The sequence below is a fragment of the Uranotaenia lowii genome, chromosome 3 (assembly GCF_029784155.1).
Source record: "Uranotaenia lowii strain MFRU-FL chromosome 3, ASM2978415v1, whole genome shotgun sequence".
In the NCBI taxonomy this organism is placed as follows: domain Eukaryota; kingdom Metazoa; phylum Arthropoda; class Insecta; order Diptera; family Culicidae; genus Uranotaenia; species Uranotaenia lowii.
In genome coordinates, this window is record NC_073693.1 from 20,464,003 (window position 1) to 20,490,704 (window position 26,702).

A 26,702-nucleotide genomic window follows, 5' to 3' on the forward strand; every position below is an offset into this window, starting at 1 on the left:
ATATAAGAATTACATTTAATTTCTAAATTATTGTATCTTTGAAACTAAAAAATCTAAACAAGTTCTGAATCCTTCATTGAATAAAGGATTATGAAAAGATTCGAAATCAGTTCTTTGTTTTTATGTTGGTGTATTAGTTTATCAGCTAATGATTTATGATAGCTGATCAATAACTGGTTTCAGTAAAAATTGGTAAATTTTAAAATTTTCCTGAGCTATAGTAGGTATCAAAACTAGAGGTGATAGAAAAATCTGACGACGTACAATTCGATTTCATGACACCAAAAACATTCAAAATCATTTTTGAAAACATATGCACTAAAAATGCTGTTCTCTTGTATAGTAAATATTATTCTTTAATGCAGTCTTAATTAACTCTAATTGAAAAAAATCAACTTTTCGTTGTCTAATCTAAAACTGTCATTTAAATAGTCATTGTGTGATTGTGATCTGGCAACAATTTTGACGATAAGATAGATGTTAATCAATAAACCTAGCATAGTTGGTCGTTTTTTAGGAAATAGTCGACTGATAACGGGATAGTTTAAATAACATTTATTTACAGTATTTTTGAATTTAGTAAACCAAATATCACTGAATTTTTTCTGAGCAAAATGTCTTAAAATTCCATTCATACTGCAGGCTCAATGGGAGTTTGAGTCAGATATTGCTTAAAATTGGCATGTAACCTACTGAAAAGCTATGAAGCCAATGATTTGATATGTTTTATGCTTACTATACTAAGATTAATAATTTTACTGTGTTCTTCAATATTATTAATAAAACAAGCTATATTATTACAGTAAAACAATCATCATTTCAATAATTTTTAACCCATTTGGTAAACATTCTCTTGTTTTTTTTTTGTTTTAATCTAACATTCAAGGTTGATAAAAATTAAATATTTAAGATGTCTAGACAATTTTTGAAAAGTGAATTGAAAGTTGACGTAATTTTTGACATTTTGACATCTTTAGATTTATAAAACACGAAACACAGAATTCTTGACAGCTATTCAAAGGTACCTGTTTTTAGAAACTGTTATAAATCTGCATTTTCTGAAACTATCCTAACACCTATTTAAATTCGACTTTGCACTAGATTTGTGCCATTAAATAATGGGAAAAAATGAGTATAACTCCAGACCTTTTGTGAACCATGGAATGTATTCAAAATTTCGACATTGAAGCTGCTAAAACCCTAAATGACCTACCAGAAAACATTTTTATGTTCCAGCATGTCTTATGCAAAATAAGCAAATTCAGTTATTTGATAATGTTGTGGAAAACCAGATATTAGGGTAGTAATGGCTTAACCTTTTGAACATGAATACACTTTCAAGTACATTTTTTTCTGGGATTTCAAGCAGCTTGGTTTGTTCATCCTCATTTTTAGTACAATTAATTAAAATTTTGCAACCATACCCTGTTTGTTAAATTTAGTACCAGTTTTTCCGGATATTATGTGGTCTCATTTTATATAGTCGGGTAGTTAAGTTTTGCCAAACTTTGATTCCAACACAAGCTTAATGATGTTTCGATTTGGTCAGCTTTTTGGAAAAGGATTTGATATCACAACAATGGCAAATTTGGACTGTGAATTATATCTCAAAGTGGCATAAATTTTTCCCTAAAACATTTGTTTTGAAACGTAGGCTTAAAAAGGTTTCATTGAGGTTTCAGTGAAATCTACACTAGAAATGTTTGAGGTATCCATATAAGAGAAGAGAGACTCAAATTTTGGCATTGTACTTTGAGATGCCTCTTTCGAAAAACGACGGCATAGACTGAGCTATAAGGGAGAACAAAATTAATAGTTCTGGATTTTCTTCCATGACCAAAAGACTTTAAACGGACCTTTTCTACGGCCTGTGGACTCTGGACTTAGAGTTTAACATTTTTGTGGTACCTTTTTCAAAAAAGGAAGAAAATACCTAATGTAATGAACATTGATTCATGTTTTAGTGAAACTGGTACACATTGGCTTATAGGTGCTCCTTTTTTCACTTTTTGTGCTTTTCGAGCAACAGAATTGTGTTGATAAGATTATTTAGCTTCAATAGCTTCAAGAAAGTGCCTAAATTTCAAGTCGGAGAGAATGAAAATACTTGATCCCGAAACAGAAATGTTTTACATAGATCAAATGTTTTAGAAAAATTTGCCAAATTGAACAAATCAACAAACCTGTTATCTTAAAAAAAAAAATTAAACCTTTTATTTTTTGAGCTATTGCACTTTCTTCGAAATATCTAACAAAATTTGACTCGAAGTATTTTCAAAGCAATAGTAAACTCTCAATTTGTTCAAGAAAAAGTTTCCTAAATTTATGTTATGAGTTCATTTGATCCCTCGAGTCCAAAAATATATATTTTTCTTCTGAATGAATTGTGATCATTGCTAAGCACGAAATTATCAATATTTATTCAATGACTACTATTCATCCAATAATTTCCTGATACAAAGGACTCAAAAAGAGCTTTTATCTAAAAATAAAAAAAATTGCGCCTTGAAGTATGCAATGAAATTAGGGTAGTAGACAAACTTTCAGAATTATTTTTGTCTAACACTTATCAACTGTGAAATAAAAACTAATATGGCCAAAAATCAATTGAACTTAAATCTTCAGATTTTGCATGATGTTTACCAAAGCATATTGAAGGATCAAGTCTCCTTTAATGAAGGACCAAGTCTCATTTAACTTTTAAAATATCACAATTTTTATAGTCTCTCGAAAACGCTTCTAGTTCAACTACGGGTGCATGTATCGATCTAACTTTTGCAGCATATAAACTTGAAATTATACGCTTTCAGAAAATGCAAAAGACGATCTGCGATCTGATTTTTTTTTCAAAAAAAGATCTGGTGAAAATAAGAAAAAGGGATCAAGTATCTCCATTCTTCCCTGTAGATGTCATGCCAAAAATTTGATGATATTCAACACCTATAAGAAGGTTGATCTATGGATTTTGTAAAATGTATTTTATAAGATTAAGGAAACTGTATGTAAAGTATTGCACAGACAAACAGACAGGACACTCTGGAGAAAATCCGGTCATTTTTTCGCAAATCGATTACACTGCCATCTGTTGCCGACATTGCCTACCAATTAATTTCGATTTTAAAAAACGATCATGGTCACCTTTGAAAATTGTACGTTTTGTTTTGAAGCGTAAACAACCGTTTTGTCATTTGCAGAAGTAGGTTTACTGTTATTTGTATCTATTTAAATATTACTGTTTCTGCTTTTTAGGTTTGATTCAAAAGGCTCCAATGCTGCCTCCGGAACCAGTCAAATGAATTAAAAACTTATGATGTTGATGGTGATGGTTATATAATGAAATCCAAAGACCTTCTTCAAGAATTGATATTGAAATCGGCATATTAATACGAATCAACGAAACAATATTGCAGCAAGTTATGCAAAGAACAGTTGAAATTATTTGATTCACCTTCGGAAACAGAAATCAAACCCAATAATGACAATTTGGCACAGTTCGCTCCCATTTTGAACGAAACTATTGAGTGTATTCAACGATTTCGCAAAAAAGTAGATTCCTAACTATTTTTTTATATCATTATACAGATTATACAGAAAACATGAATTTATTAAAAAAAATGGGATAGGTACAAAATAATGTAAAGACTTTTGCTTAAAAACATAATTTATTAAAGCAAATTTCTAGATTAACTTCCATCACACTTCGCAAATTTTCTATAACACCTTCTACCTTCGGCAGTGGAAAGCATATTTTGAATCGATTTGCAAATTAAAAAAAATATCTGGTTTCTTTTTTTAGAACATTGATTGACCTGAACATTCTCTATTAAACTGAAGTTAAAAATTGTTTACAATATATCTAAGTTTCTAATTTATATTCATTTCGGAGAACGGCTAAATTTTTTGCTGGAAACTGCATGGAAATAAAAATAATATCTGGCATGGGCACATTTTCTTTAGCTTTCCTTCACACTTTGGCCGGAGAGCCAATCGTTTGAAATAAGTTTTGATCGGGAGGCTACGAATGGTCAATCTTAAGGTGCAGATGTTCTTTGAGTCTAGTGAGTATAAGCTGTACGCAGCTTTCTCATGAAATTAGGGGCACTATCCACCGATTCGCGTCTCTAATAATGGATCCACATACATAGCACTCACCTGTCTTCGTCATTCCTGAAAAAACTGTTTGGAAATGTTAGTTTTTCCGAGAATTAGAAACCGTTAGATAATACTTTCCGAAACGACCAATATCTTACGAATACCGCCGAGTTTTCCGCCCATGTATTTTAAGTTTTGAGCAGATACCAGAAATGCAGCTGCCATCATCTGATTCAAACTCACTTTTCCGTCACCTTCTTTACACTTTTAAAAAGGCATTTTGTTTTGAAGAATATTTTGGTCGTTAAGGAATAGTAAAAAAATATTACAAAATAAACAGGGCTACCATGATAAGAATAGTGATTTCCAAAAAAATGAAGCTGCGCTATCTGGTGGTAACATTGCCTAGCTTCTCAGTTAGTTTTGCGAAGAATGAAAATGGAGTGTCCCGTCTGTTTGTCTGTGGTATTGCATTTCAATCGATGTTTAGACCATCATTTTTTAACGATTTTGGATCAGAAATGTTACTAAGAATTGGTACCGGAAAAATGTAAAAGACAGTCGACTGAAGCATTTTTTTAAAATATGAACAATTATTGTTTACTTTTTGCCACATTTGCCTGAGGTTATCTAATGTACATTTTGCAACCAGCCGTCATTCTATTGAAATTGGAGCAAAGGTGTGGGAGTGCAGGACCCAGATTAATCAACAATAGGGGGGCTCTAATCCCTCCTCGATTGTATAACCAAGAATGTTGAAAGGCACGGCCTTAAACAGCAAAAAAAAAAAAATAGGCCACACACTTCAAAGTGCACCTCAGCAAAACACCACCGACCGCCATCATCGTACGTTGTACATCCGTAATATCCGGAAAGGTGGGTAGATGGCGCTGTCTTTATACCGACAACGACCGATGGATGTCACTATCGATTGATATGGTGTGTTTGACACTCACTCACTCACACATCAAACACCAAACCGAGACGAACGACAAAGCTCGATCTGACAAGTTTTTTTTTTGGTTTGCCGTCTGAGGGAGGACGGACCATGACGAGGACACTCCGGAACATCTCCGGGAAAACGGTGTTTTTCCACTCTGTACTTTTGCTTCAGTTGGAGGGACAGGAACCCGTGTGTGTTTGTGTGTGTGGAGAAAAAGACGTTTCCAGGTCGAGTGCGTTCGGTGAACCGTGCAAAATCCGGCAGGAAAACAGCGAAACGGAAAAGAAAGCGCTTTTCATAAATCACTTCCCTGGCCCTGGCTACCAAGCAGCATTCTCAGCATTGAACAAAGGATGAGTGTAGGATTTTAGCTTCTTTCTTTATCTCTATACCTACTAGCTCGAGTAGATGTGATAGGAAGGAAAGGAGGAAACGGAAACGGGAGAACAGAGGGGGCTTGTGCGCGGAAACGGGAAGCTGATAGTGGGCGAGAGGAAGCTGCATGAAATTATCATAATTTGAAATGTTGCAGGAAAAGAATCATTCCGTCCGAAAGCCATCGACGAGGGCATATGTGCTTCTTTTATCATGACGACACGGGTGAGAAATCGCTTTTATGTGGAGACTAAAACTGTTTTTCTTCTCTAAATGGCCACCAGTTTCACTGCGGTCGGTTTGGGGAAGGAAGAAAAATAGTCGAGATTAAAATGCTGTGATACGGATGCTGGAATGATTGTGGGATGGCACACAGACAGACACACGAACACATCTATTCTAAGAGAGGCAGGAACCGCAATGATGTCGCCAGCCACTAAATACAATTCAGCAAGGCGCCTTTGGGTAGGCAACAGAGCAAATTGCTGCAGCAACGCTTCCAACTGGTCACCTTCGTAGAAGTGGATGAGGAGGAGCCTTGCTGCTGTTCCCACTCCTCGAACCCCCCGGTGTCAAAGTCCAGATCGAATTCGAGCCCACCGGAGGACCTGGAATCGTCCGAATCCAGGTTACTGGATTTCCGGCGGAAGGACCACTGCCTGCTGGTTGTTGGCCGGGGTCGCAAATCGGGGAAACTTCTCTGGCGCCGCTTTGCCGCCGCCCGGAGCAAAAGCCTGGGGCCACAATCGGAACAAGGACAAAGCACCCGTGCCAGGCTGCCAATTTCGGGCGGCATATTAAACATGGTGGTTCGGTCACACAAACACACAAAAATCACAAACTCACTTCTTTTTTCCGGCGGCGACACCAACACACTTGCGCAAATCGAACCTTTTCTTGGAAAGTCACCAACTTTTCTTATCACACAAACAATCCTTCGGAGGGCTGCTCTTGTGGCCACTTTGAACCCGGAACTAGTAGAAGTTATCGCGACCAAGTCTCAACGCAGACTGAAAGCCAACTTTCAAACCTAGACATCATCTCGCAGCCTCATCTTTCGCCCAAAACCAGCGATGGATTCTGCACAGACTCCGCAGCAGCAGCTCTCCGAATCAAGCGCACGCACACCGACCAAAAAAGTTTACTCTCCCTCGCTCACCAATATACCAGTTTTCATCGTCCTTTTTCTTGTGGGTGGGGGAAAATGCATTCCTCCCCCTTCCGAATTTTCCGCTTGGCACTTTGGGTTCTCACCAACTCTCAGTAACTCACCAATACTACAAAAGGAACACTCACCAATTTTTTTCCTAGTGAAAAGCGACTGCTAAGAAGTGAGGTCGGAGAAGGATCCTCGGCGCCAATGCGTTTTCCATCTAATCTGTCAAATTTAGTTGGTTGCAGCCCGAGAAATCATTTTTTCTGCACGCTTCACGACGACACGGCGACGAAACAAGTGTTTTGATTTGGTTTTCGACGAGCAATTGGCTCTGCAGCCTTACAGGAGGTGTAGCATACCGTTAGGCGCTGATAGACGACAAAAAGTCGAATGAGGCGCCAGTGGTTTTTTTTTCGATAAGACGATATACGTCAGTATTTTTTGACAAAAATGAAAAAAAAAATAAGACAAATTAGAAAATTGACAAAATTGACAAAATTGACAAAATTGGCAAAATTGACAAAATTGACAAAATTGACAAAATTGACAAAATTGACAAAATTGACAAAATTGACAAAATTGACAAAATTGACAAAATTGACAAAATTGACAAAATTGACAAAATTGACAAAATTGACAAAATTGACAAAATTGACAAAATTGACAAAATTGACAAAATTGACAAAATTGACAAAATTGACAAAATTGACAAAATTGACAAAATTGACAAAATTGACAAAATTGACAAAATTGACAAAATTGCCAAAATTGACAAAATTGACAAAATTGATAAAATTGACAAAATTGACAAAATTGACAAAATTGACAAAATTGACAAAATTGACAAAATTGACAAAATTGACAAAATTGACAAAATTGACAAAATTGACAAAATTGACAAAATTGACAAAATTGACAAAATTGACAAAATTGACAAAATTGACAAAATTGACAAAATTGACATAATTGACAAAATTGACAAAATTGACAAAATTGACAAAATTGACAAAATTGACAAAATTGACAAAATTGACAAAATTGACAAAATTGACAAAATTGACAAAATTGACAAAATTGACAAAATTGACAAAATTGACAAAATTGACAAAATTGACAAAATTGACAAAATTGACAAAATTGACAAAATTGACAAAATTGACAAAATTGATAAAATTGATAAAATTGACAAAATTGACAAAATTGACAAAATTGACAAAATTGACAAAATTGACAAAATTGACAAAATTGACAAAATTGACAAAATCGACAAAATTGACGAAATTGACAGAATTGACAAAATTGACAAAATTGACAAAATTGACAAAATTGACAAAATTGACAAAATTGACAAAATTGACAAAATTGACAAAATTGACAAAATTGACAAAATTGACAAAATTGACAAAATTGACAAAATTGACAAAATTGACAAAATTGACAAAATTGACAAAATTGACAAAATTGACAAAATTGACAAAATTGACAAAATTGACAAAATTGACAAAATTGACAAAATTGACAAAATTGACAAAATTGACAAAATTGACAAAATTGACAAAATTGACAAAATTGACAAAATTGACAAAATTGACAAAATAAAATTGACAAAATTGACAAAATTGACAAAATTGACAAAATTGACAAAATTGACAAAATTGACAAAATTGACAAAACTGACAAAATTGACAAAATTGACAAAATTGACAAAATTGACAAAATTGACAAAATTGACAAAATTGACAAAATTGACAAAATTGACAAAATTGACAAAATTGACAAAATTGACAAAATTGGCAAAATTGGCAAAATTGACAAAATTGACAAAATTGACAAAATTGACAAAATTGACAAAATTGACAAAATTGACAAAATTGACAAAATTGACAAAATTGACAAAATTGACAAAATTGACAAAATTGACAAAATTGACAAAATTGACAAAATTGACAAAATTGACAAAATTGACAAAATTGACAAAATTGACAAAATTGACAAAATTGACAAAATTGACAAAATTGACAAAATTGACAAAATTGACAAAATTGACAAAATTGACAAAATTGACAAAATTGACAAAATTGACAAAATTGACAAAATTGACAAAACTGACAAAACTGACAAAACTGACAAAATTGACAAAATTGACAAAATTGACAAAATTGACAAAATTGACAAAATTGACAAAATTGACAAAATTGACAAAATTGACAAAATTGACAAAATTGACAAAATTGACAAAATTGACAAAATTGACAAAATTGACAAAATTGACAAAATTAACAAAATTGACAAAATTGACAAAATTGACAAAATTGACAAAATTGACAAAATTGACAAAATTGACAAAATTGACAAAATTGACAAAATTGACAAAATTGACAAAATTGACAAAATTGACAAAATTGACAAAATTGACAAAATTGACAAAATTGACAAAATTGACAAAATTGACAAAATTGACAAAATTGACAAAATTGACAAAATTGACAAAATTGACAAAATTGACAAAATTGACAAAATTGACAAAATTGACAAAATTGACAAAATTGACAAAATTGACAAAATTGACAAAATTGACAAAATTGACAAAATTGACAAAATTGACAAAATTGACAAAATTGACAAAATTGACAAAATTGACAAAATTGACAAAATTGACAAAATTGACAAAATTGACAAAATTGACAAAATTGACAAAATTGACAAAATTGACAAAATTGACAAAATTGACAAAATTGACAAAATTGACAAAATTGACAAAATTGACAAAATTGACAAAATTGACAAAATTGACAAAATTGACAAAATTGACAAAATTGACAAAATTGACAAAATTGACAAAATTGACAAAATTGACAAAATTGACAAAATTGACAAAATTGACAAAATTGACAAAATTGACAAAATTGACAAAATTGACAAAATTGACAAAATTGACAAAATTGACAAAATTGACAAAATTGACAAAATTGACAAAATTGACAAAATTGACAAAATTGACAAAATTGACAAAATTGACAAAATTGACAAATTGACAAAATTGACAAAATTGACAAAATTGACAAAATTGACAAAATTGAAAAAATTGACAAAATTGACAAAATTGACAAAATTGACAAAATTGACAAAATTGACAAAATTGACAAAATTGATAAAATTGACAAAAATTGACAAAATTGACAAAATTGACAAAATTGACAAAATTGACAAAATTGACAAAATTGACAAATTGACAAAATTGACAAAATTGACAAAATCGACAAAATTGACAAAATTGACAAAATTGACAAAATTGACAAAATTGACAAAATTGACAAAATTGACAAAATTGACAAAATTGACAAAATTGACAAAATTGACAAAATTGACAAAATTGACAAAATTGACAAAATTGACAAAATTGACAAAATTGACAAAATTAACAAAATTGACAAAATTGACAAAATTGACAAAATTGACAAAATTGACAAAATTGACAAAATTAACAAAATTGACAAAATTGACAAAACTGACAAAATTGACAAAATTGACAAAATTGACAAAATTGACAAAATTGACAAAATTGACAAAATTGACAAAATTGACAAAATTGACAAAATTGACAAAATTGACAAAATTGACAAAATTGACAAAATTGACAAAATTGACAAAATTGACAAAATTGACAAAATTGACAAAATTGACAAAATTGACAAAATTGACAAAATTGACAAAATTGACAAAATTGACAAAATTGACAAAATTGACAAAATTGACAAAATTGACAAAATTGACAAAATTGACAAAATTGACAAAATTGACAAAATTGACAAAATTGACAAAATTGACAAAATTGACAAAATTGACAAAATTGACAAAATTGACAAAATTGACAAAATTGACAAAATTGACAAAATTGACAAAATTGACAAAATTGACAAAATTGACAAAATTGACAAAATTGACAAAATTGACAAAATTGACAAAATTGACAAAATTGACAAAATTGACAAAATTGACAAAATTGACAAAATTGACAAAATTGACAAAATTGACAAAATTGACAAAATTGACAAAATTGATAAAATTGACAAAATTGACAAAATTGACAAAATTGACAAAATTGACAAAATTGACAAAATTGACAAAATTGACAAAATTGACAAAATTGACAAAATTGACAAAATTGACAAAATTGACAAAATTGACAAAATTGACAAAATTGACAAAATTGACAAAATTGACAAAATTGACAAAATTGACAAAATTGACAAAATTGACAAAATTGAGAAAATTAACAAAATTGACAAAATTGACAAAATTGACAAAATTGACAAAATTGACAAAATTGACAAAATTGACAAAATTGACAAAATTGACAAAATTGACAAAATTGACAAAATTGACAAAATTGACAAAATTGACAAAATTGACAAAATTGACAAAATTGACAAAATTGACAAAATTGACAAAATTGACAAAATTGACAAAATTGACAAAATTGACAAAATTGACAAAATTGACAAAATTGACAAAATTGACAAAATTGACAAAATTGACAAAATTGACAAAATTGACAAAATTGACAAAATTGACAAAATTGACAAAATTGACAAAATTGACAAAATTGACAAAATTGACAAAATTAACAAAATTGACAAAATTGACAAAATTGACAAAATTGACAAAATTGACAAAATTGACAAAATTGACAAAATTGACAAAATTGACAAAATTGACAAAATTGACAAAATTGACAAAATTGACAAAATTGACAAAATTGACAACATTGACAAAATTGACAAAATTGACAAAATTGACAAAATTGACAAAATTGACAAAATTGACAAAATTGACAAAATTGACAAAATTGACAAAATTGACAAAATTGACAAAATTGACAAAATTGACAAAATTGACAAAATTGACAAAATTGACAAAATTGACAAAATTGACAAAATTGACAAAATTGACAAAATTGACAAAATTGACAAAATTGACAAAATTGACAAAATTGACAAAATTGACAAAATTGACAAAATTGACAAAATTGACAAAATTGACAAAATTGACAAAATTGACAAAATTGACAAAATTGACAAAATTGACAAAATTGACAAAATTGACAAAATTGACAAAATTGACAAAATTGACAAAATTGACAAAATTGACAAAATTGACAAAATTGACGAAATTGACAAAATTGGCAAAATTGACAAAATTGACAAAATTGACAAAATTGACAAAATTGACAAAATTGACAAAATTGACAAAATTGACAAAATTGACAAAATTGACAAAATTGACAAAATTGACAAAATTGACAAAATTGACAAAATTGACAAAATTGACAAAATTGACAAAATTGACAAAATTGACAAAATTGACAAAATTGACAAAATTGACAAAATTGACAAAATTGACAAAATTGATAAAATTGACAAAATTGACAAAATTGACAAAATTGACAAAATTGACAAAATTGTCATTGTTGTAAATTTGGTCATTTTTGTCATTTTTGTCATTTTTGTCATTTTTGTCATTTTTGTCATTTTTGTCATTTTTGTCATTTTTGTCATTTTTGTCATTTTTGTCATTTTTGTCATTTTTGTCATTTTTGTCATTTTTGTCATTTTTGTCATTTTTGTCATTTTTGTCATTTTTGTCATTTTTGTCATTTTTGTCATTTTTGTCATTTTTGTCATTTTTGTCATTTTTGTCATTTTTGTCATTTTTGTCATTTTTGTCATTTTTGTCATTTTTGTCATTTTTGTCATTTTTGTCATTTTTGTCATTTTTGTCATTTTTGTCATTTTTGTCATTTTTGTCATTTTTGTCATTTTTGTCATTTTTGTCATTTTTGTCATTTTTGTCATTTTTGTCATTTTAATCATTTTTGTCATTTTTGTCATTTTTGTCATTTTTGTCATTTTTGTCATTTTTGTCATTTTTGTCATTTTTGTCATTTTTGTCATTTTTGTCATTTTTGTCATTTTTGTCATTTTTGTCATTTTTGTCATTTTTGTCATTTTTGTCATTTTTGTCATTTTTGTCATTTTTGTCATTTTTGTCATTTTTGTCATTTTTGTCATTTTTGTCATTTTTGTCATTTTTGTCATTTTTGTCATTTTTGTCATTTTTGTCATTTTTGTCATTTTTGTCATTTTTGTCATTTTTGTCATTTTTGTCATTTTTGTCATTTTTGTCATTTTTGTCATTTTTGTCATTTTTGTCATTTTTGTCATTTTTGTCATTTTTGTCATTTTTGTCATTTTTGTCATTTTTGTCATTTTTGTCATTTTTGTCATTTTTGTCATTTTTGTCATTTTTGTCATTTTTGTCATTTTTGTCATTTTTGTCATTTTTGTCATTTTTGTAATATTTGTAATTTTTGTAATTTTTGTAATTTTTGTCAGTTTTGTTAGTTTTGTCATTTTTGTCATTTTTGTCATTTTTGTCATTTTTGTCATTTTTGTCATTTTTGTCATTTTTGTCATTTTTGTCATTTTTGTCATTTTTGTCATTTTTGTCATTTTTGTCATTTTTGTCATTTTTGTCATTTTTGTCATTTTTGTCATTTTTGTCATTTTTGTCATTTTTGTCATTTTTGTCATTTTTGTCATTTTTGTCATTTTTATCATTTTTGTCATTTTTATCATTTTTGTCATTTTTGTCATTTTTGTCATTTTTGTCATTTTTGTCATTTTTGTCATTTTTGTCATTTTTGTCATTTTTGTCATTTTTGTCATTTTTGTCATTTTTGTCATTTTTGTCATTTTTGTCATTTTTGTCATTTTTGTCATTTTTGTCATTTTTGTCATTTTTGTCATTTTTGTCATTTTTGTCATTTTTGTCATTTTTGTCATTTTTGTCATTTTTGTCATTTTTGTCATTTTTGTCATTTTTGTCATTTTTGTCATTTTTGTCATTTTTGTCATTTTTGTCATTTTTGTCATTTTTGTCATTTTTGTCATTTTTGTCATTTTTGTCATTTTTGTCATTTTTGTCATTTTTGTCATTTTTGTCATTTTTGTCATTTTTGTCATTTTTGTCATTTTTGTCATTTTTGTCATTTTTGTCATTTTTGTCATTTTTGTCATTTTTGTCATTTTTGTCATTTTTGTCATTTTTGTCATTTTTGTCATTTTTGTCATTTTTGTCATTTTTGTCATTTTTGTCATTTTTGTCATTTTTGTCATTTTTGTCATTTTTGTCATTTTTGTCATTTTTGTCATTTTTGTCATTTTTGTCATTTTTGTCATTTTTGTCATTTTTGTCATTTTTGTCATTTTTGTCATTTTTGTCATTTTTGTCATTTTTTTCATTTTTTTCATTTTTGTCATTTTTGTCATTTTTGTCATTTTTGTCATTTTTGTCATTTTTGTCATTTTTGTCATTTTTGTCATTTTTGTCATTTTTGTCATTTTTGTCATTTTTGTCATTTTTGTCATTTTTGTCATTTTTGTCATTTTTGTCATTTTTGTCATTTTGTCATTTTTGTCATTTTGTCATTTTTGTCATTTTTGTCATTTTTGTCATTTTTGTCATTTTTGTCATTTTTGTCATTTTTGTCATTTTTGTCATTTTTGTCATTTTTGTCATTTTTGTCATTTTTGTCATTTTTGTCATTTTTGTCATTTTTGTCATTTTTGTCATTTTTGTCATTTTTGTCATTTTTGTCATTTTTGTCATTTTTGTCATTTTTGTCATTTTTGTCATTTTTGTCATTTTTGTCATTTTTGTCATTTTTGTCATTTTTGTCATTTTTGTCATTTTTGTCATTTTTGTCATTTTTGTCATTTTTGTCATTTTTGTCATTTTTGTCATTTTTGTCATTTTTGTCATTTTTGTCATTTTTGTCATTTTTGTCATTTTTGTCATTTTTGTCATTTTTGTCATTTTTGTCATATTTGTCATTTTTGTCATTTTTGTCATTTTTGTCATTTTTGTCATTTTTGTCATTTTTGTCATTTTTGTCATTTTTGTCATTTTTGTCATTTTTGTCATTTTTGTCATTTTTGTCATTTTTGTCATTTTTGTCATTTTTGTCATTTTTGTCATTTTTGTCATTTTTGTCATTTTTGTCATTTTTGTCATTTTTGTCATTTTTGTCATTTTTGTCATTTTTGTCATTTTTGTCATTTTTGTCATTTTTGTCATTTTTGTCATTTTTGTCATTTTTGTCATTTTGGACATTTTTGTCATTTTTGCCGTTTTTGTCATTTTGGTCCATTTCTTTAATTTTTGAAATTTTTAAAAATTTTTTATAATTTTGTCATTTTTGTCATTTTTTTTTAGTTATCAAGTTTGGCAGGTTGAAAATAATGAAATCTGAATCTAAAATCTGAAGAATGGTCCTGAAATTGTCTATACTTGAATGTCATCAAATGCTTATTAAGACTAAATTGAACGCCTTTCTTTAGGCAACAGCTGATTTTTAATTGAAACCTCCGTTCAACTTCCATGTCATGTAAAATAAATTCATGAAAAATCTTGTTTCCAGCTTTATTCAGCAAAGAAGCAACCTGGCATGCACCAGTTTCGGTCTCGGAGAAGACCATCAGTAATTTCGCCAGGCCCCCTCTGCACACCGGGATCCAAAAATAACTGAGAAAATGCATAAACATAATTTATTTTGCCAGCTGGACTGGACGAGTCCAGCTTCGCCAGTTTAGGCAGCCCTACGGCGACGACGACGACCAAGACGGCGCCAGCAGACAGCCGGCACTTTTGCCTTAATAAAATCGCTCCCGCCACTACTTCTAGTCGTTCCGTGTAGTCCGCTCGTTTCGTTCCGGGAAGCTGGAGAAACAGCCTGTACTGCCTACATTAAGGGGCAATAAACTCTCAAATGATTTAGAGCGACAAAGTCACTGTTGGAATTGTTCCTAAAGCTTCGAGGGTTAATTGCTTCAATCGGTGTTGAAGTTGGTATGGTCACCGGAAAGTTTCCGAGATTTTATGGCGCACAAAGCCACGGAAATCGATTAAACTAATGAATCGGCTATCCATTAAAACAGGGCAATTCCTTTTCCGGTTTGGCTGATTCGATTTGCGACTCCCTGCCCCAGCAGAAGGGAGCACTTTAAAGAATCGATTTTTACTACCGCATTCTGACACATCAGCAGAATCATAAACAGCACATCGCTGCTGTGAAACCACATACCCATAAAATTCTATCTCTTCATCATCAATGTAGTTCATTGTTGCTGCTGATGCCTACTTTTGGGCGCGGCGGTTTACGCACTTACTTTCGCGGACAGTTGAACGAAATTTGCTGTCACTGCAACGCATGGGTCTCGCCGTTCTAGTAGGTTCCAGTTCATACAGAGATGAGGCGTGAAAGAATTCAAACAATAGAACTCCGAATTCGTTGAACCCAATTTCCGACCCAAGGGCCTGGACACCATTTCTGGTTGCCGAAGAACTACTCTGGCTGGACACTGTGTCAGAAGCACGAATTAATTGTAAATAACGGCTGCACTTTCTGGTTTTTAAACTGGACATGATTTCTGGCTTTCACCGTTCCCTTGTAGAAAGGGGGGGGAGCCATCATAATGATAATAAGAGTGGTTGACTGAGTATGGTGAGGGGCGTTTTCGCGAGCGACGCGACGCGTTTGTTTTCTGTTGAGCTTCTGGTTGGTGGTGGTTCTGGCTGAGTATTTGCGACCGACAATGTATGTTCCAATTTCACTTTGCAGTTCGCTGAACATGGTTCCGTCATCATCAACATTATTCTTGCGCGCGAGGACATGTGGTACAGTGAGCTCATGGTTTGGTTTCCTTTGAATTAAGGGGAAAATCTTTTCAAATAATATAAAAAATGAGAGGCAAATACGTTCTATTATGTTAAAATACACAGCAGTACACAATACACGAATTCAGTGACTGCTTCAGTGATTGCAAAAACGTCACCTCAATATAGAGTGCAAGGTATTTTTTTAATTGATAATTCGTTTAGATCCATAGAGGTAAACGCCTTGAAGTATGCAAGCCTTGAGAATACTTTGAAGGAACGTTCTGATAGTTGCCTAAACTTCAGGCGCTTTGACTCTCTGGAGCCACCAATTCTTAAATAATTTTTCACAAATGACGATCGACGAATACGATTGGTTTCCAAAAATGCTAATTCAGTTCGGAAATTCGAATTCTCCCATTCTTTTCAGTATTCAGTTTTGAATAATTGCTAAATTTACTTACAAATCCACAGGGCGTTTAATGTTACGAACTGTTGGAATCAGCCATTGTTTGCTTACCTGCAAATAAAGATAAAAAATTATTAGTTTTTAGCTACCAGTATTTTCAATATTTGTATTATTTTAGTACTGAATTTATTTATTACCAATGGATATTGGATATAAATATGCGCCTAGATATTTAATTTTGAGCGATTTGATTATGTTCCTATAGAAAATTGGATATTTAAAAGAAGCCTGACAAACTATGGTTTCTAATGAAACGCGTGTCCAAAAATGAAAAAGGGAAAGCTTAATGTGAAAGTGATGATTTTGTAGATTCATAGAGCCTATATAGTTAACTTTTTCAAGAGTGAGATTATATTTAAAAATTGATAAGTGGACGAGTGGACGAGTCCAATACGTTGCACGGAAGGTTTTGATACTTTCAAGTTGGCTCGCCAAGTTTACCGGAAAGCAACAGGAGCTGACGAGCGCTCAAGTTGGCAGAGCTACTGCATTAACATTTCCGGCTAACCCGAAGCAAACAGGTTAAAAAAAGTCTTAACCAAATCGAAAGATTCTCAGCTTTCATGCCTTTAAACCCTCAGTGGTGATTATACTTCAAACGACGAAGAAACATTGAGTTATCTGTTCAATAGTCTCTTTCCAGGATTTGTCGATCATGATACATCGATAGACCCTGAATTCTTTTCTGGAAGTCTAACTTCTTTCCTTTTATTTGAAAAATATATACTACAGATCAAATGGGCAATCGATGGTTTTGATCAATACAAATCTCCTGGAAATGAAATGGTTTATTTTCACTTTTGCTTTAAAAGGGTATTGATCAGTTCAAGGAGTAGGCAATAGACGCGTTTTATTTTCACTACGTCGAGGAAAATTTTATTTTTTAATATTTTAGTGGTTAAATTGATTCAAAACTTTAAAAAATTGAAATATTGTACTCTCCAATGTGTCAATCGTTAAAAGTGATCATCAGAAAAGTAACAGTCTTCCTCAGCGAAGTAAAGACTTTTAGCATCGTTTTCCTTAGACGCTGTGTAGAGCGAAAATCCGTCAAGAGCTGACTGGAAAGTTGAATCGATCGACGACTATCAGGGCCCAAAGATTATTTGGTAAGTTCGTTCTATAGTAATTATTATACGTTAATTTAGAAGAATGAATGTTTTTTGGAAATTTCTCATGGAAATCTCCAAATTTTCAATACATTCGAGTATCTCAGATTTTCAAGAATAGATTGCTGAAAAGAGGTTGTACGTTCCAGCATTATCTGGCTAAGCATATTTTTTTCTTAAAAAACGTTTACTGAATAGTTTTTGAATAATTTGCAATTTTTTTTGTTTTTAATGTTTAATTTCTATTTCTGGTGGCTGTTCGTTTGTTTTATGTTTATCACTTCTTTGTGATCCACATGTGCGTGTGTGAAAACTTTTCGGAGTGCTGCGATTAGAAAAAAATTGCGATATTTAGCAGGGCAAACGTAATGAATTACAAAGAAAGCTAACGAGCAATCACGCACACTATTCCAGAACCCGTTATTCAAAAAGTAAAAAGGTAAACAAAGCCTACGTCACCTGCCAGGATGTTTATGTATCCTAGGAGAGAATCGTAAACAGCAGTTGGCAATGATTGTTTTTTCTCTAGTTTTAGCTGGTACAGCGATGATGGTTGTTTGTTTGAAAATGCAACTGACGTTACGAATTGTCATGGTTACAATGATTACAAAAAAAACTTTTACTAACAATTAGCACGGTATTATCGCCACCTGAGATATGAATACAGGTTGGGGCAAACGCACTTAATGCATTTATTAGTTTGTAAGGTTGAAGTAGGGAAGTTAGCTTTCAAAGAAATTATTGGTTTTGTTATTAGTAAATACAAAAGTTTGTCTAATTACTTCTTTTATATTTACCACTAGCTGACCCGGTGTGCATTGCTACACCTTGCAAAAATAAATGTAATTTGTAAAAATTTATTCCAATTTATATTTTTGTAAGCATTTTTTTTTAAATCAAACCTCATCATGGTTTGGAACCAACAACTTTGAAATGAGAGCTGCATAACCTTGTTGGCCAAATGGGTTAAAAATTGTATGTAAATTTTTTACTTTCAGTTTTTTTTATATACACTGCCGGCCAAAAGTTTGGGATCACCCGCCTAAAAACATGCAAATTTTGATCGTTCATATCTCAGCCGTCTTAGGACATATTGCAAATCTTCTGATCTCATTTGAAAGATAATGAGCAATAGCTATTTCGGAGGTATTTTGCCCATAAATAATGTTTTAGTTTTGCACCTAAAACTTAACTTAAAGTTAGAGCATTTTCAAAAAAACGCACTCAATATTCAAAGCCGATCATCTCGCGATAGGGTAGACCAAATTTCAAAATTTGAGTTGCATTAGAACCCTTATTCTATACTTCTCAAAATACAATCAAAAAATTTTGTGCAAAAATTTAAGAATGTACTTTTAATTAATAAAAAAGACACTTAAGTTATCGTCCAAAAGTTTGGGATCACCCCTCAGTATGGTGTATTGGCCAAAAACATGCAAATTTATCTCATTCATATCTTTCTCATCTAACATCGTATTGCAGATCTGAAGGGTGCATTTGAAAGCTTAGGAATTGTTGTTTTTCCATAAATTCATACAAAAATTATATTTTAAAGTGATAACCGTAAACAATTTACTTGAAATTAATTGTTTTTTGAAAATTACCACTTAAAATTGTGAATTTTTTATGGTTATGGATGTAAAATATAATTTTTTAATAAATTTATGAAAAAACAACAATTCCTAAGCTTTCAAATGCACTCTTCAGATCTGCAATACGATGTTAGATGAGAAAGATATGAATGAGATAAATTTGCATGTTTTTGAAAAAATGATCCCAAACTTTTGGTCGAAACACCATACTAGGGGTGATCCCAAACTTTTGGACGATAACTTAAGTGTCTATTTTATGAATTAAAAGTACATTCTTAAATTTTTGCACAAAATTTTTTGATTGTGTTTTGAGAAGTATAGAATAAGGATTCTAATGCAACTCAAATTTTGAAATTTGGTTCACCCTATCGCGAGATGATCGGCTTTGAATATTGAGAGCGTTTTTTTGAAAATGCTCTAACTTTAGGTTAAGTTTTAGGTGCAAAACTAAAACATTATTTCTGGGCAAAATACCTCCGAAATAGCTATTGCTCATTATTTTTCAAATGAGTTCAGAAGATTTGCAATATGTCCTAAGACGGCTGAGATATGAACGATCAAAATTTGCATGTTTTTTAGCGGGTGATCCCAAACTTTTGGCCGGCAGTGTATATATTTTTTAGACAACAAATGCTATATGGACAACAAATATGGAAGTATGTTTGCAAATCTTTCATTTACTTTTGATTCGATTGGTAAAATACCTATCCGTATCACATCTAGGCGTCATTTATTTCCACGTGCTGTGTACAATTAAGCAAGAAAAAACATATCTAGGTTGCATATCGTGCATAAGAAATATAGGAACTTGGTTGTGAAACAGGCGCGAAAATCTTTAAAAATTGATGCAATGACTTTTCAATTTCAGATTTTTTCAAAATAATGTACCTATATGTTTTATTCGATCGGCAAAATGTCAATCTGGATCACATCTAGACGTCCTTCATAACCATGTGCTGTACAAATCAAGTAGAAAAAGAATCACATCAAGGCTTCATATCGCCACCCCTTGCATTGAAAATATGCTTGGTTGAGAAATACGCGCCAAAATATTCCCACTGCACAGTATGCTATGTCATGGTTACTATCCTCTCGCGACGTTGGCTCGCGACGCCTCGACCATGGAGACGATAAACAAACCGCCCAAAGGAAAAAAAATCTCGAGAAAATGGATGTCATGACTTTAATTTGTTTCAAAAACTACAAATTTTGTATAAGAGCCCCCCCTCCCTTAAGTCGGATGGGGTTTTAACTATTATAGAAACCATCTCCGGCCTCAAAAACCCTCAGATGCCAATTTTGACGATAATCGGTTCAGTAGTTTTCGAGTCTATAGGGAACAGACAGACAGACAAACATTCATTTTTATATATATATAGATAGATGAGATCTTTGGAAAGGGTACAGTTCCAAAGATTGAAAGGATGTTACAACAACGTCCTTCCTTTTTAATCGTTCTTTCCAAGAGCGAGCACAAAATCAGGGATGGGGGCGAAGAAATTTAAAATTAACATGTTCTAAAATTTGGAATTTCTTCGTCAAATAACCTCATTTCCACCCACATAAGAAATATTTATCGGGGATCGGAGTCCAGGATGCCCGGCCTAGCAAAGATGAGTACCGTAAAACGGGGTAACATTGATCACCGGGGTAGCTTTGATCAACATGAAATTGTGCCAAATAATCATCGATAACTAAGTCCATAGTTTGAATTTTTGAAAACTGTTTTCTACGTTTGAAAGCCTATTAATTGAGTATCAAATAGGCAAAATTTGGTTTGTATTTGAAATTTGTTTTTTTCTAGTAAAAATGTTATTTCAAAATCTTAAAATATCTATCTTTTCCAAGGCTCGCAAACAAACAGCTCTCCTGATGATACCAAAAAGCATTTAGAAGCAAACGAGTTGTTGAATGTGTAAGAACAACTTTTTTTCTTTGTATTTGTGTAGTTGTAGTGCTATTTTTATAGGCATTTAGTGATAAACTTTTTATATTTAAAAATAAAGGACGTTTTCCAAGAGTAAGCCCGTATTGGAAAAATGGCTATGAACCCTATCAAATAGTTAACTTTGAAGAAAAAATGAAAATGGTAATAGTGGGTGAGCCTAGAAGAACGTGTGAAGGTAAAATTTCATTTGAATTTTGAAGCTAAAACTATTTAGCAATTGTTATAACTTTTGCCCCTAAATGTATGCAGCATCAGTGTTCTTTTTTCGATTATAAATATTTTTAAAAGAAAACGTTAAAAACTAGGTCAAATTGATGAACAAGCATTTAAAATTCAATTATTATGGTTTTTTGTATTCTTTATGATCAAGAAAACTCGATAAAACCGTCAAAATAGAGACTGATCAATGTCACCCCAAAGCATCAAATGCTGAACAGAGACTAAATCGATTTTTAAATCAAATTTAAAGAAGTCTAATAAACTTCTGCAACCATATTTTACGTTCATAGGAGCCCAGTACTGGTTTTAAAAATATTAAACATGCCACATTCCCCTTAACAGAAAAAATAATCGAAAAATATTGAAAAAAGTGATCAATCTTACCCCGGATTACGGTACTAAATGTGCTTTTACTACTCACCGCGATGCTGACAAGATATGGTTATGTGTGTATCATAAGCATAAGCATAATGCATATTCAGGATAAATTCAATTCATCTATCACTAAACATGCTTTAAACATTTCACAATAGTGAGTGTTTTAAAAAACGTTGTAGTACAGACCCCGTTCGTTTTTGGCAACACGCCCGTAAATTTCATGTTGCCAAAATCGAATGTTGCCAAAATCGAACGGTTTTTTTTGTCACTTTTTTATTTTTGATTTTGATTTCAAATAAGTCAAAATTGATGTAAAACCGTATATTAGCGTAATTTTTTTTTCAATTTGGCTCAATTATATAAGTTTTAAGCAGTAAAACATGGGAAAATCCATGTTTTTACTGTTTAAAATTATTATAATAAAGCCGAAATGAAAAATTTCATGCTTATATTACGTTTTACATTAATTTTGATTAATTTGAAATGAAAATAAAAAATAAAAAAGTGACAAAAAAACCGTCTTTTTTGGATGTTGCCAAAAACGAACGGTTTTTGCTCGGAGGTTGCCAAAATCGAATGTTGCCAAAATCGAACGGGGTCTGTATTACGAAAAAGGACCACCTTTCAAAATATTAAAATATGAACAAAAATAAGATCAAACTTTCCTCAATTCACGGTACACCTCAGTTAGGACGAATTCTAAACGTAATTTTCCTGAACAGGAACACTGAACCTATCTTTGTGCAACAGTTTTTTTTTCAAAACCCACCACACTCCCCCACACCAAAAAGGCTCGATTTAAGCTTCCTGATAATGGACGCTTAAAGTTCTCAGCATGTCTGTCAGCAAATGGAATATAACAATATTTGTTTAAATTGAATCTAAGTGGAAGAATATTTCTTTTAAGAGATCCATTATTGATCTTATGAATAAACTAAAATTTGGATGAATTATTTATGTACAAAAAAAGAAACTAAGAATTATACTGAAACAACATAATTTCAATTTAATTAATTGCTAAAGAAAATTAAGAAAAAAAGGATTGAAATAAGTGGTTGGTTGATCATGGGTTTAGGTTATCTTTGTAGTACTGCATAAGTGCGGTTTTAAAAAATATTTCTGTTGGAACTGTTTTTTATTTCTTCCGGAAAGCTAGACAACGATTTTGAAGGGTCGGTAGACGAGAAACAAGCAACAATGACGCTCTGCCACAAACAGCTATTAAGTAGAGTAAACCAGAGTGTACAAAAGCAAAATCAAATTTAAGAAAAAATTTACGTGGAACAAAAGCTCTCACCCTCCATAAAACTTCGCTCAGGAATGAAATTTTTGTTTGTAGTTGATCAATGTGGCAGAACCATGACAGAGATTCGTCTAGAATAATACCTAGATACTTGAAGTTGGTAGCCTTCTCTATAATTGTATTGAATACATTGAGATCGCAATTAAGTTCGATTTTTTTCCTGAGAGAGTGAAAATCATGCACTTCGTTTCCGCATGATTGAGGGTCAGAAGGTTAGCTTAAAAACATTTATGAAGGAGTTCTAAATTTTCTTCCATGTTGTTTATAAAGGTATTATGACAGTTTTTAGGATCAAATAAGGCTGTATCATCAGCAAATAGACGAGGTTTATCACGCAGCGGTAATTTGCTGAGATCATTGATGTGTAGTAAAAACAGTAATGGTCCTATATTGCTGCCTTGTGGGACACCAAATTCCAAGCTTTCTAGAGACCTCTTTGCCTCACCAAAGATGACAAATTGTTTCCTATTAGCCAAGCGGCTGCGTATAAGATCGTTGGCTAGGTCTCTTATGCTATAACACTTCAATTTTTCAGTAATATACCATGATTAAGAGTATCAAAGGCCTTTTTAGGGTATCAAAATAGTCCGTCCACTGTTTTTTGGCATTTTTTTTAATAACGGAATCCAACAATACGCATATGGCTGTTTGCGTACTTGATCCAGATTCAAACCCATATTGAAAATTGTAAAAAACGTTATTTTCGTGTAGAAAGCTGTTCATTCTTGTTGTTAAAAGCTTTTCGAAAACCTTACTAAAATGCTTAAAGTTGATATGGGACGGTTGTTATTTACATGTAGTGTATCTCCAGCCTTAAATATTGGAATAATTCTAGCTGTCTTGAGACATTCATTCCAGACTTAAATATTGGAATAACTCTAGCTGTCTTGAGACATTCAGGGTAGATTCCTGTCTCTAAAATCTTGTTGAAGTATCCCGAGAAAATTTTTGCGAAATTTAGTGCCAGCTCTATCCCGGTCCTACTTCTTCTAAATAATGAAATATTGCGGGGTAAAGTTTAGTGTACGTTAATAAGTTTTCTTCGCAAAAATTCTTTTTTGCTCTTTTCAACATCTGTTGATTTTCTTCAAACTTTTCTATCCATCTTTATCAATTCTAAATTCTGATATTTTAACTCTAATAATATACATTTTCACCGACGTGCCGAAAATAAATTTACAAAAATCAATTAAACGGTGGTTAACTTATCTTAGAAAAGAAAAATACTATATATGATGTTTAACCCTCGTTTCATAAAGCAACAAATTTGCAACAATTAATGTATAGAAAAATGGAAAAATCGTATTTTATTTTATTTTTTTTTTCTTGGTGTACACATCATTTCCAACTGTTTAAAACAATTTTTGAAGAAAAATAAAAAATCATGAAACGAAGGGTTAAGAATCTGTGATGAAATATTGTCAGGCCTCTACTTTTTTTTGTTATTCAACGATTCGATAACTAAAGTGACTTCATTCACTGGCTTTTAAGCCTACCCCTTTTCTGACTTCATTCACTGACGCAGGCTGCAAAAACAAAGAGTCGGAAAGAGTACTACTATGTATGCCGTGACCGAGACTCGATCTCATGACTTTTGGCTTAGAAGACTTAAACGCTGTCCTATAGGCCACGGTTTTCCGATACTGGTGAAATAATTGTTAAAGGTCTGATAATTTTGAATCTGGCGTATTGCTCAGTATATTTTCGTAGTAGGATCTTTTACATTTTCTTTTGCAAAGGTCTACCTTTTTGGAAATGTGGTTTAGCATTATTCTTAAATGTAGGTTTTCTGGATGTTTTTTTTTCTCATTTAAGATAATTATGTTTTATTCCGATAAGGGTCCAAAGATCAAAACTTTTCTACGGACAATTATTTCCTTTAATTTTTACAGTTTCTTGCACTTTTTTTTAACAAGATGAGAGCAAAGAGTTATAGGTGGAAATTATGTTACGAATACGGCAGACTACATCATCTACGACAGGGATGAGCAAAGCGCGGACCGCGGGCCGCATGCGGCCCTCGAGACATATTTGTGCGGCCCGCGAAGCTTATCTCAAATTAAATTTATTTCACGATTTTTTTCTACGATAGTTTGTTAATTATCATAAAATAGCAGTCCCTACTAAAACAAAAAAAATGATTTACAAATAACTTGATATGCACGTCACTTTTTTGCATTTGCATTTATCCCATATTCATAGAGATTGTTGACTTTTTAATAGGATTCAAGCTTTTTATTGAATTCTTCCAAAGGCATAGATGCAATATTATTTGTTGAAAAGGTGTAATATTTAGTTACTTGAGTCATTATTTTTCATTTTAAGCAAAGTTAAAATTGTATGATGAAGTTAAACATTTGTGTTCTTGATTAATTCCGTAAATAAGAAAAGTTTTATAATAAAGACTGGGTGAACGATTATAGATTTCTTATCGACATGACTAGTAAAAAAATTACAACGAGTAAAAACGATTAAAAAAATTACAACACAGTAAAAAAAATACAACACAATTCGTTTTTTTTTGTTTTGGAAAATAAAGTGAATAAATCCGGGTAAGGTCCGAGCTTTTTTTAATGAAATCCGGGCAACCGGGTCGGGCCGGACTTTTGTCAAATTTTGTGTTAAATATCCGGGCAATTCTGGATAAAACCGGGCAATCTAGCAACCTTATGATAAATATATAAACTTACTTAAAAACCAAAAGCTGATTTTGAATCAATTTACTACCCTTCATTCAATCAAGCAAGTCGCGAATGTCATAAAAATGGTAAAACGACTATAATCAAAACAAAAAAAAATCAATCAAGCACACAGATATTGCTAAGATATTCTAGTATCAGAGATACAACGCTTTCAAAAATTGAATTCGTTTCTTCTACCCAAAACGCTCTAGCTTTGACCTTTCCACCTATCAATTTTCATATCTGTCTTAATTGCTCTCTAATTAGATTTTCAATTCGCCGATATGCCACAAACTTAGATAAGAATATATCCCAGCGGCGATCAAAATAAGATAATAAAAATAAGATCACAACTTCTTCTGACATCATTCAAGAAAGTTATTGAATATTGAATATTTAAGATTTTAACTCATTCAACAACTTTGTTGAAGACTGCGAAATGATTTGACTTTCGGGTTTAAAAATATCCAAAGATTCAATTTTGATTAATTTTTCTTTGAAATCTCATCAAAAATGCAGTTTTTTGCAGGTTTGGAAAAAAATAACAAACAGAAAACTTCCATTACTTTTTCTCAGAATTAAAATTTACTTGCAGTCTTTGGAAAGTTGATCATTCAGTCAATAAATATTTGTATTTTAAATTGTTGTCAAAAAGTACACAAATTGAATAACTTATTTTCTACCTATTTTTTTAAGTTTTCTCGAAAACTTGAGCTCACA

General features: G+C 31.3%; 1 protein-coding gene across 9 annotated transcripts in view; it reads right to left on the reverse strand.

Moving 5' to 3' along the window:
* The window catches only part of LOC129751764 (talin-2), a 198,843-nt gene that overhangs the window by 53,571 nt on the left and 118,570 nt on the right, over window positions 1-26,702 (reverse strand). Inside the window, exon 1 of one of the 9 annotated variants that reach the window (XM_055747463.1) lies at window positions 6,257-6,405. The exons of 3 other annotated variants lie outside the window; for them this stretch is intronic. Coding sequence is in view for 2 of the 6 variants with exons in the window: in XM_055747465.1 (XP_055603440.1) it covers window positions 5,922-6,206 (285 nt within the window). In the remaining 4 variants the exon portion in view is untranslated. Of the gene's footprint in view, window positions 1-5,921; window positions 6,209-6,256; window positions 6,406-26,702 lie in introns of those variants that run through there. 5 more of the 9 variants (XM_055747458.1, XM_055747457.1, XM_055747456.1 and 2 more) reach the window with 5 other exon arrangements.